This window comes from Rhinopithecus bieti, unplaced genomic scaffold (genome assembly GCF_001698545.2).
Source record: "Rhinopithecus bieti isolate Rb0 unplaced genomic scaffold, ASM169854v2 scaffold_6904, whole genome shotgun sequence".
NCBI classification, from domain to species: Eukaryota; Metazoa; Chordata; class Mammalia; order Primates; family Cercopithecidae; genus Rhinopithecus; species Rhinopithecus bieti.
This window is the reverse complement of record NW_016805192.1, coordinates 505565-517017: the sequence shown is the minus strand read 5'-3', so window position 1 is coordinate 517017 and position 11453 is coordinate 505565. Positions and strand designations below refer to the sequence as shown.

The 11453-nt window shown below is 48.4% G+C and overlaps 2 protein-coding genes across 3 annotated transcripts in view; both read right to left on the bottom strand.

Moving 5' to 3' along the window:
- Positions 1 to 1520: 1520 nt before the first annotated feature.
- LOC108529365 (ADP-ribosylation factor 2-like) overlaps positions 1521 to 11453 on the bottom strand; it is a 32607-nt gene continuing 22674 nt past the window's right edge. Inside the window, exon 4 of one of the 2 annotated variants that reach the window (XM_017871613.1) lies at positions 1521 to 1589. In XM_017871613.1, the coding sequence (XP_017727102.1) occupies positions 1545 to 1589 (45 nt within the window). In that variant the 3' untranslated portion in view covers positions 1521 to 1544. Of the gene's footprint in view, positions 1590 to 5042; positions 5367 to 11453 lie in introns of those variants that run through there. The other variant, XM_017871614.1, reaches the window with a different exon arrangement.
- On the bottom strand, positions 8070 to 9798 carry LOC108529367 (putative uncharacterized protein encoded by CRHR1-IT1; the record flags this gene model as incomplete). Its single annotated transcript, XM_017871615.1, is given in 4 exon segments — positions 8070 to 8686; positions 8689 to 8901; positions 9725 to 9782; positions 9784 to 9798. Coding segments are annotated over 4 exon segments (453 nt in total), but the record flags the coding sequence as incomplete, so codon positions are not given.

The window sequence follows — 11453 nt, the reverse complement described above, 5'->3', positions numbered from 1 at the left end:
TCCCAGTGTGACGATGTGGTAGTAAAAGCATGCCGAAGGTATCAGGGCCACTCAAGGGAGGTAGGGATTTCTGCGTTTCTGGAGCACTGCAGGCTCCCAGAGCTTCCTGGGGATTGAGGCTTGGGGACACGTGGGACACTCAGATGGAGAATGCCCGATCTAGGGGAGGGCAGGCTCGGCAGAGGGAGCGGCCGTGCCAAGGCATAAGAGGTGTGTAAGAACATTTCTGTGTGACTCTAGGGATGCGTGGCATAAAGATTGAGGGGTGGGTCGATAGCCTGACTTTCCCCCGAAGCTTCCCAAGCCCTTGTGATGTCTATCACCCTGCCGGGGCACAGGCAGCAATGTCTGGTTCAGCACAATTCAGGGGAGATCTGTGAGTGACAGCCCTGTCATTAGCAGGGCAGAGGGGCACTGTCCCCGGATAAGCTTTTGAATGTGACAGGCAGGCTGTCAGCTAGCAGACCGATTCACCCCCAGCCAGAATCTCACCTCTGGTGCCCCCATCTTGTCTGGGGAAGGAGGATCTCCCTCCTGCTGAATCACCCAGCTCTTCCTGGAGGCTGAGGCCAATAGCAGCTCTCTCTTCAGTGGGGGCCTGGGTAGGCTCCGTCTTCAGGGCCGGGGTGTCTCCAGATGCTGGCTCCCCGTTGACGATAGTGAAGCCTGCAGCAGCATGGACTAACTGCTGTTCTGCATAGCTGTGGGCACTCAGAGGGTCCTGTGCAGGGCTTACTGCTTATTCCATGTCTGTATCCCCCCATCCTCTCCCTCCCCAGAGCCTGGCGCAGGGCAGGGACTTCATCCGTGTTTGTTAAATGAATGTGCTAAGAAAGGGAAGACAAAAGCGAGAAAGATAGGGAGACAGAGAAGCGAGATTGATTTTTTAATGGGAGAAAAAGAGACCAGATATTGGGGCACTGACGGCACCAGATACACAGACATGACCCCGAGACCTGGAACCGCGGCACAATTGGCCACAGAGATGACAGCAGCCCCAGATGATACCTGTGGGGCACTGGTTAAATGCCAGGCGGTGTTGCCATCTCTTTCTAAGCGTGAACTTGAACTCTCACAACTCCATTTTGCAGTCCAGAAAACAGGCAAAATGGGGCTAAGTAACTTGCCCAAGGTTACACAGCTAATGCATGAACCCAGGCAGCCTGGCCTCAGAACCTGCACTTCTAGCTGTGCAGTGTGACAGGTAATCATGGGTGTGGCAGGGAGCAGTCTTCATGGGATCCAGAGGAGAGAGTAGCCCCAGGGGACAAGAGCACTGACCAGGAGGGAAGGGCCGTCACTACTTCCTGGCGATTTGCTCAGTGCAGGCTCTGGACCTCTGGCCGTGGCACTGGCTTCCTGGAGACGATTCTGCACTCACTCACTGGCCGCTGCAGTGTGCTGGATGGAAGATTGCTGATGAGAAGGTGATGGTCTCGAGGAGGACTTCTTTGGCCTCCAGTGCCAACTGTGGGTCAAAGGAGCCCAGCTCCCAAAGCCTTTGACACCATCTCTTTTTGTTGCAGAAACAGCTGACCAGATGGTCAGCTTGCTTTGCCAGATGCCCAGATCCCTGCCAGCACGGCTGCCTGAAAAGGTTAGCAGAGTAAAGATGTGTTCCCACAGCAGCTTTCAAGGGGTACCAAGAAGCCTTTCTCTGCAGAGCCCACCGTCTCTTCCTTGGCACATCCTTCCCTCCCCAGCTCTCCTTGGGCTGATACCTCCTACCCCAGTGTCTGCTCCTGATCTAATAGTCACCACTATTTGAGTATCCCCATGTGCCAGGCCCTATACCAAGTCTATTGCATGCCTCTTCTCATTGAACCCTCACCACTGTATCCTATAAAGCAGGTATCATCTCTTCTCTCTATAGCCAGGGAAGGGAGCCTTGGGGCATTCCTTAACAAGTCCCTGGTCTCACAAATGCTAAATGGTGGAGCTTGGATTCCAAACAGGAGGTGTTGGTGCCAAAGTCCACCTCTTTAGCTGGGTCTGTGAAGACTGGCTTTGCTTTCTGAGCTTCACACAGGGGTCTTGGGGTCTTCTTTTAGCATTGGCTTTTTCAGCCTGCCTACCTTCATCTTGGATGGGAAACTAAGTCAGAACAAGGGTGTTTCCAAGAGTGGAGCTGGCAGCCTCTGCACAGGCGGATGGGAGCCCAAAGGTGTCATCTTCATCTAATGCTAAAATGCTTCACAGGGATTAAACACACTGCCTGCCGCAGTGGTTCCCGGGGCCACGTGGGCGCTGGGTGGCTTAAATTGGGGAGGTACAAATGTGATGGGGGGGACATTTTGTGAGGGATACACACCCAGGACGTGCAGGTAAAGGAAATCCAGACTGGATCCACCTATAGTGCCAAACACGCCCACGTCTAGTCTGGCTTGACTAGACTTGGACATGTTTAATCAAGCTGCCCTGATTTATTGCTGGCTGCATTCTCCAGGCCACAGCGCCATCTGCAGGGCAGCCCTGCACCAGCGGGGGCGGGTCCCGGGGCCTGTCCCAAGACCCTGTGATGGTCAGCATTAAGGTAAAGGTTGTGAGCTACAAAGCCGGCACCGATTGCAGTCCTTTCAAACTTAGGGCAGTCGTACAGACACCACCCCTTCTCAAAAACCAACCTCCTGAAATGATATGGGCAGATACTAGCATGCCCATTTTATAGACAAAGAAACTGGGCCTCAGAAAGCCACAGTCACCCCCCAAGGGTGGAGTCAGGCAGGATTCCAACTCAGGCTTTGACAAAAAACTCTGACGTCTGCCTCTCCTGATGCAGAAGAGAGAAGAAGCATGGAGGGTAAAGGATGAAGCGAAAGCCACTGGCTGGACGGACTGAGAGTCAGGATTCGTGGCTTAGTTTTGTCGCACTGTCTCTGCTGCCAAGCCCTACTCACCCCCGCCAGGAAGAGCAAACATTCCCAGACACAACATCCTCCTGGGTCTGTCATCAGGTTGACAGAGAGAAAATCGAGCTCCTTACAGGAGACTGTCAGGGTGGGCTGGGGTGGAGTTTTTAAATGTCTCAATGACTGGGAAGATAATTGAGGACATTATATTTTTTACTCTTTTCAGTGCCTGTCTCAGCAGCAAGCACTTGCCAGCCAGATCCTGGAGGCCGAAGGCTGACTACCCTGACAAAAAGAAGACACTCAAGTTGTCTAAATTCATCGATTTTTCTGAAATTTGAAATCTGCAATTTCCGGAGCTGTGTTCTGTTGTTAAGTGGCTGTCCAAATTCCTGAGCTCATGTTTAAGTGTCGCCGACAAAGAAAGAAACAATCCAATCAGGTTTACATTGGCGGTTCAATTAGACACATATGAGGTAGTCACTCAGAAGCGGTTCACAGCAAATTTATTCCTGGGACAACCTTCTTTTACCACCCAACTTAAATCTCCCAGGAATTTGTTCCAAGAATAGAAGCTAACTGCTATAATATCCCGAGCTAATTGCAATATTATCCTGATTGGAGCCTAATGAGAAGGCACATCTGCCTCGCTAGCCAGCACTGCCTCTCCCCCTACACAGAGCCCTCAGAGATAGATTATCTTGTTCTAGACAGCTTTGTTATTTATCTACACTATAGCTCTTTCTTGCTAATTTACCACTTTTACATATTTATGCCCCCTAATTAGTCAACAAGTATTTATTAAACACCTACTGCATGCACATCCCATGCATCCCAAGCAAACAGAAGGATGGTTGCTTCCGGTTCCAAAGAGAAATACATGCTGCTTTGGGGTGCTGGTCTCTTTTGGGGACTTCAGTCAGATGAACAAGTAACATATATGGAGCAGAAGCTTATGCCTGTAATCCCAGCGCTTTGAGAGGCCCAGGTGGGCAGATTGCTAGCGCCCAGGAGTTCAAGACCAGCCTGGGCAACATAGTGAAACGTCACCTCTACTAAAAATACAAAAAATTAGCTGGGCATGGAGGCGTGCACCTGTCATCCCAGCTACTTGGGAGGCTAAGGTGGGAGGACCACCTGAACTCAGAAAGTCAAACCTGCAGTGAGCCGAGATGGCACCAATGCACTCCAGCGTGGACAATGAACCTTGTCTCAAAAAGTAAAAATCATATATATGCAGCAGTATTTGTACATAAAACACATGCTTGGAAACCCACACGTCTGGGATATCTGCATATGCCTTGTGGAGAATTTCTAGGGTCGGCTAGAAGGAGAAAGAAACATAAATTATATTGTTCTGGAATTCTTCTCTATATCACCCAGCCGAGGAGCATAAGGAGAGTGCTTTCATTTCATTCATTAACTCACCAAATATTTGCTGAACATTGACCCTGTGCTTGGCCCTGGAAGAGAATTTTGCAAAAACACAGTCCCTTATTTCAGATTTGACAACAGTGGGGAGACTGTATCTTTTTTTTAAATGCAAATCATAGAACAGAGGCAACATTCAGGACTGATGAGGAAATCTGGCTCTTGGGAAATGGTCAGAACAGCTCATTCTGCTAAGAGCAGAGCATCTTGTAAAGTTCTACCCAGCTCGTTGGCCCACTTAGCCCTCCACAGGTCGCGGAAGCAGAGGAGGGAGCCACTCCTGTGGACTCAATTCTCGCCCTTGCTGGTGAAAACAGAAATCATGGGTTCTCATTGTTCACAGCTCCGCCTGGAACGACTTCCTTCTCTCCACTTCCAGACCCAAGCCCAGGCTTCCCAGGTTTCACCTTTGGACCTTTTCCCACTCCCTGTACCTGGGGCCCAATGCTCAACCCACCTCTCCACCCTTCGCATCCTTCGGTGGTTAAATGTAGGCTTCTCTCTTCCCGTCTGTGGCTGTCCGTTACCCCAAGTCAAGGCCTTACATCATCTTGCTCGCCTCAGGGAACCCACCCCTCCTGCAGCCTTGGAAGGCTGAACTCCTCCAGTGCCCAGTTTGTCCTGACCTCTGAAGTACAACCCACTCCACTCGGAGGAAGCAAAGAGGGGTTTTTAAAGAAACATAAGCAGCTTCACTGAGAGCTCATGGCTAAACTCAGATTTTAAGAGGACAAGAACAAGAAAAAGGACAAATTGCAAGAATAGTTTCAGAAATGTTTACTAATGAGATGAATATATGTAAGTCATTTAGCACAGTGCCTAAAACACAGTAAGTAACCAACAAATGGTAGGTGGTATTAATACTATTATTATTAAATCCCAGAATGACGAGATTACAGGAACATGCACACATAACAAAAGCAGTCTTAAAAAGCTAATTTTTTTTTTCAGGGCCAGAGTAACAGGAAAGAGATAGACCCATTATTCAAGACAGATGATGTAATGTGAATAAAAGAATGAACATTTTAAGGTGTCTTTTCTCCTAATATTCTTCTATTTTCTTTAGAAGAGAGAATAATCTTCAACCTGGAAAGGATAATAAACATGATTATGGGGAAATCGGGACCCAAGACAGATGACGCGGCACTCAAGGAGAGCCCTTCTGCTTTATACGAGCCCAACGCTCTTAACTCCCACTAAATATATCCAAGACCTTTACTGTGTGGCTGCAAACCCCTACTGTAAATATTGAGAAGTCAGGAAGCTGAGAAGGGTGGGGAAGAATTAGAGATGAGCAAATGTTGCCCAGGTTTGTGAGAGAGAGAAGGGGGATTCCAGAAAATACAGATGTAGATCTGAGGTTGATCTGCAATCAGATAGGCTTATAAAAGATGGCAGATGTTACTAGTGGTCAAAGTGGCTTACTAAGAGTAATTAGTCAAATTAACCTTATTTCCATTGCTCAGGGATTGGTACATGAAGGCATTGCTACACATACTGCATACTTAATTTTAGCAAAGCACCTGATAGAATCTTTCAGGATTCTTGGTGGGTAAGATGGAGAAATAAGGGCTAGATTTAAAGTATGATTAGCCAAGTTTCATAGATGGCTGAACCTCCACATCTAATGAATGGAACAGTGTCCACTACAGAGCACATTATAGGTGCTTAGTAAATATCTGTTACTATTACACAAATGAATCAAGTTGGAGGGAAGTTTCTGATGGTATGTCCCCATCTAATTATATATATATATAAAATATAGTATATTTTGCACCCAGGCTGGAGTGCAGTGGCGCGATCTTAGCTCAGTATAACCTCTACCTTCCGAGTTCAAGCAATTGTTGTGCCTCAGCCTCCCAAGTAGCTGGGACTACCGGTGTGTGCCACCACGCCCGGCTAAGTTTTGTATTTTTAGTAGAGACGGGGTTTCACTATGTTGGCCAGGCTGGTCTTGAACTCCTGACCTCAAGTAATCTGCTGCCTCAGGCTCCCAAAGTGCTGGGATTACAGGTGTGACCCACCATGCCCAACCTCAGGTGTAGTATTGATCCAAAATGATATCTGATGTACAGAAAGGGGAAAAGATCTGTTTTGTATGTAAGAGTAAGTTAGTCGAAATATAGTGAGGACAGTCAGTGAATGGAGGGGAACATCAAAAGAGACAGTGCTGGCAGAAGCCTGCAGGATGTTTACAACCCTGGGACCCCGAGGAGGTTGGTGAGAAGTCAAGTTAGATTTCAATCAGATGGTGCCACAGACCTGGCTAAGACTGGACTGGGTAGGCCCACCCTAGGCTGATCCAGTTCGGGAGGCTCTTCCTTATATGAACGGATTGTAATAAGAAAAGCCTGTGATAATAAAGCCTATTAAGGGTTGAAGTAATATGTGGTCTAGTTGGCTCTGCCTTGGGAATAGTTTTAGGGAGGGGTTTGTGCAGTAGACAAAGGATGAGATCAAGAGGAGACTCCATTGAAAAAAAGAAAAAAAAAAAAAATGCCAGCCAGGCGTGGTGGCTCATGCCTGTAATCCCAACCCTCTGGGAGGCCGAGGTGGGTGGATCAGCTGAGGTCAGGAGTTCGAAACCAGCCTGGCCAACATGGCAAAACCCCATCTCTACTAAATATACAAAAATTAGCCAGGTGGGGTGGTGCACGCCTGTCATCCCAAATACTCAGGAGGCTGAGGCAGGAGAATCACTTGAACTCAGGAGGCAAAGGTTGCAGTGAGCCAAGATCACGCCATTGCACTCTAGCCTGGGTGACAGAGTGAGACTGTCTCAAACAAACAAAACTGTTGAGGAAAGGAAGAGAAAGCCAGCAACTTCCTGGGTACCCAAGTCCGGCACATCAGCAGGTGTTTGTGTGCTCCCCCCGACAAGTTCCTCACCTCCTTTACCAGGGGTTACAGCTCCATGGGAGAAAAGCCTGATAGGTGGAGATGGCAGAGGCCCTTCTCCTAATGGTGGCTGTGTGTCTGCTTGGCTTAGCAGCAGGGTGACAGCTTGCTGTTTGGATCGCTCTTCCTTGCCCAACTATTGCCAAACCAGGTTGAGCCCACCTCAAGGGATTGGGCAGGTAGAAAGTGTGGGTCAGTACAATCCTCACAATAACTTAGATGACGACATTAGAGCTCAGAAAGGTAGATGTTTTTAACCATGGTCACACAGCTGGCCTACAGTGGAGCAAGGATTTGAACCCAGAGTCTTAATGCTAGGATCCAAATTGTTAACCACACAGCACTGGGCTGGCATCTGCAGAATCTCAGGTTCTGAGATTGGGTCCCCACATTTTAAGAAGGATGTGGACAGATCAAGGGGGTAGCTCCTGGAGCACTACCAGGAGAATGGGAGAATGGGAGAGGCTGGAAATCTTGTCCTGTAAGAAATACAGGGAGGGCCAAGTGCAGTGGCTCACACCTGTAATCCCAGCACTTTGGGAGGCCGAGGAGGGCGGATCACCTGAAACCAGGAGTTCGAGACTAGCCTGGCCAATGTGGTGAAACTCCATCTCTACTAAAAATACAAAAATTAGCCAGGTGTGGTGGCTCACACCTGTAATCTCAGCTATTTGGGAGGCTGAGGCAGGAGAATTGCTTGAACTCGGGATGTGGAGGCTGCAGTGAGCCAAGATTGCACCACTGCACTCCAGCCTGGGCAACACAGTAAGACTCCATCTCCAAAAAAAACAAAAACAAAAACAAAAAACCTACAGGTCATCAGGGAATTCTGTCTGAGATAAAAATGACTTGGGAAAATGCAATAACTGTCCTCAAGCTCTCAGAGAAATGTTATGTGGCAAAACACAGACATTTATTTTTCATAGCAGTATAAGAATAATGGTAATGATGTATTTTGACATTCTAAGAATTAGAGAGTTATCCTAAACCGGAGTGGGCTGCTTTGAGATACTGAGCTCCCGGTCACTGAAAGTATTCAAGCAGAAGCTGGATGTCATGGGCGAGGCTTTCAATAAACCTGAAATCTACTCTTCCTCTTCTCAAAGTGCCTATAGCACGGCTGAGACCTACTTTCTCAGCTCCCTTGTCACTATTGGTTTCTTCACTATAAATTTCATACAGTTTCACTGAGGGATAACCTATGTACTGTACAATTTATCCATTGTAAGTGAACAATTTGATGGTTCCTAGTAAATCTATACAGCTCTGCAATCATTGCTACGGTCCAGTTGCAGAAACTTTGTGATTATAGTTTTTTTTCCCCAAAGAACATTATTAGCATCAAGGGTAGATCCAGGTCCCATGGGCCGTGGTCTCCGCAAACCTAACAGCAGGATTCTGTGCTGTGGCTCTCGCCTCACATCCTCTCCTCATTCCTTCTTGGGTGTCACCTGATGCTGCCCTGCCACATGCTGCTTGGCCTTCCTGGGCCCTGGGTGCCTCCCCCCACCCAAGGTGTCTCCGATGGGCACCTTTGCTTCCTTCCCTCCTTCTCTGCCATGGCGTGGGGGCAGGGGCTTGGTCTTCAGCAGATTCCAAGGCAGTAGGGTGTACTCAGAAGTATGTGAGCCCTGGTACCCCAGAGCTGTATTTGGCTCATGGTCATGTGGCCTCCAGCAAGTCACCTTATATTTGTTATTTCTGTTTTGAGACAGGGTCTCACTCTGTTGCCTAGGCTGAGTGCAATGGCTCAGTCTCATCTCACTGCAGCCTCTATCTCCCGGGCTCAAGTGATCCTTCCACATCAGCCTCCCAAGGAGCTGTGACTACAGGCACGCACCACCACACCCAGCTAATTTTATTTATTTATTTTTTTTTTGTAGAGACGAGGTCTCACTATGTTGCCCAGGCTGGTCTTGAACTCCTGGGTTCAAGCAATCCGCCTGTCTCAGCCTCTTAAAGTGCTGCGATTACAGGCATGCGCCACCATGTCTGGCCACTTTATCTTCTTGAACCTTAATTTTTGCCGTTGTAATGCAGACATAATATACATGCCTTGCTCGGTACACAGATCAGAAATGATGAAATGATGTGTATCAAGTGACTAGCACAATATCTACTTTTTTTTTTTTTTTTTGAGACAGTCTTGCACTGTCGCCCAGGCTGGAGTGCAATGGCGCGATCTCGGCTCACTACACCTCTGCCTCCCAGGTTCAAGTGATTCTCCTGCCTCAGGCTCCCGAGTAGCTGGGACTACAGGCGTGCACCACCACACCTGGCTAATTTTTGTATTTTTAGTAGATAGTTTCACCATGTTGGCCACGCTGGTCTTGAACTCCTGACCTCAAGTGATCCACCTGCCTTGGTCTCCCAAAGTGCTGGGATTACAGGTGTGAGCCACCATGTCTGGCCAGTATTCACTATTTTTAATAAATGGTAGCCATGATTACTGCTGCCACCTTCATTATTGACACTCAAATGTCCTCTGCTTTGAGTGCTTATTTTGCCTTTCTCTTCTAGGAATATCCCTGTTTTCTGGGTCTCTCCTGGTGTCCAGCCCTTACCATAGGCACAGAGATGGATTCCCCTACACTTGGGAACCCCCCAAGGCTGACCCTAGCCAGGGAGTGCATGTGGGTTAGTTGGGATGGAGCAGCAGCACCACCTAGTGGCAATGTGCAGCAGCACGCTAATTACTGGCCAAATAAATGCAGGAGTTTGTCTAATAGCTACATTAGGACACTTTGGAAGTCACCTACTCCAGCTGTTCGTCTAGTGCCTGTGTGACCACAGCATCCTCCTAGAGAGGGCTTCCCATGCCATGCACTAGAGCAAGAGAGGATGGAGAGAATGAAAAAACAGGAGAAAAGTTCTCAGTGTAATGCTCCTCAGGGACCACAGGGTAGTAAAAAAAGTTTAAAACGCATCTCCACCAGATGTAGAGATAGGAAGTAGGTCGGTGATTAGTGGTTGCCCAGTGCTACGGGGGATGGGGGAAATGAGGAGTGATCGCTAAAGGGTACAGGGTTTCTTTTCAGGGTGACAGAAATGTTTTAAAAGTGACCAGGCACAGTGGTTCACGCCTGTAATCCCAGCACTTTGGAAGGCTGAGGTGGGCAGATCGCTTGAGGTCAGGAGTTCAAGACCAGCCTGGCCAACATAGTACATCCCCGTCTCTACTACTAATACAAAAATTAGCCAGGTGTGGTGGTGCATGCCTGTAATCCCAGCTACTCAGGTGGCTGAGAAAGCAGAATCGCTTGAACCCAGGAGGCAGAGGTTGCAGTGAGCTGAGATTGTGCCACTGCACTCCAGCCTGGGCAACAGAGTGAGACTCTGTCTCAATAATAATAATAATAATAGGCCAGGTGTGGTGGCTCACGCCTGTAATCCCAGCACTTTGGGAGGCTGAGGTAGGTGGATCACAAGGTCAGGAGATCGAGACCATCCTGGCTAACACGGTGAAACCCCATCTCTACTAAAAGTACAAAAAATTAGCTGGGCATGGTGGCAGGTGCCTGTAGTCCCAGCTAGTCGGGAGGCTGAGGCAGGAGAATGGCGTGAATCCAGAAGGCAGAGCTTGCAGTGAGCCGAGATCGTGCCACTGCACTCTAGCCTGGGTGACAGAGCAAGACTCTCTCTCTCAAAAAAAAATAAATAATAATAATAAAAATGCTGATGAGTTTATGGCCAGCACTGCTGTTCATACTTGGACAAGATATCTCCAGGGAAACACCAGAGCAAGACATTCAAAGGTAGGAGACATTCAATCCTCATAACCCTATGAGGCAGGAATCAGTATCCCCATTTAACAGTTAGGCAAACTGAGGCTCCGCGATACAGAGGCTAAGAGTTAGTGGCCTGAGGCTAGCAGCCAGTGAGGGACATGGCAGGGATGCAAACATGGCTTTCAGGGACCCAAGTCTTTCCTCAAAACTATTGTACTGAAAACTGCTCCCCACTTATACTTAATCTGACTCACCGGCTCCAGCATCACAGTGTGGGAAAGGCTGTAGTGGATGTGCTGTGAAAAGTCCCAGCAAGGTGTACTACCAGGGCCCAAGGCCAGGACAGCACCTCTGAGTTTTTCCTCCATAAACACAGCCTAGGAGTTTCAATAGAAACTCTGCGGCCGGGTGCGGTGGCTCAAGCCTGTAATCCCAGCACTTTGGGAGGCCGAGACGGGCGGATCACGAGGTCAGGAGATCGAGACCATCCTGGCTAACACGGTGAAACCCCGTCTCTCCTAAAAATACAAAAAAAAAAAACTAGCCG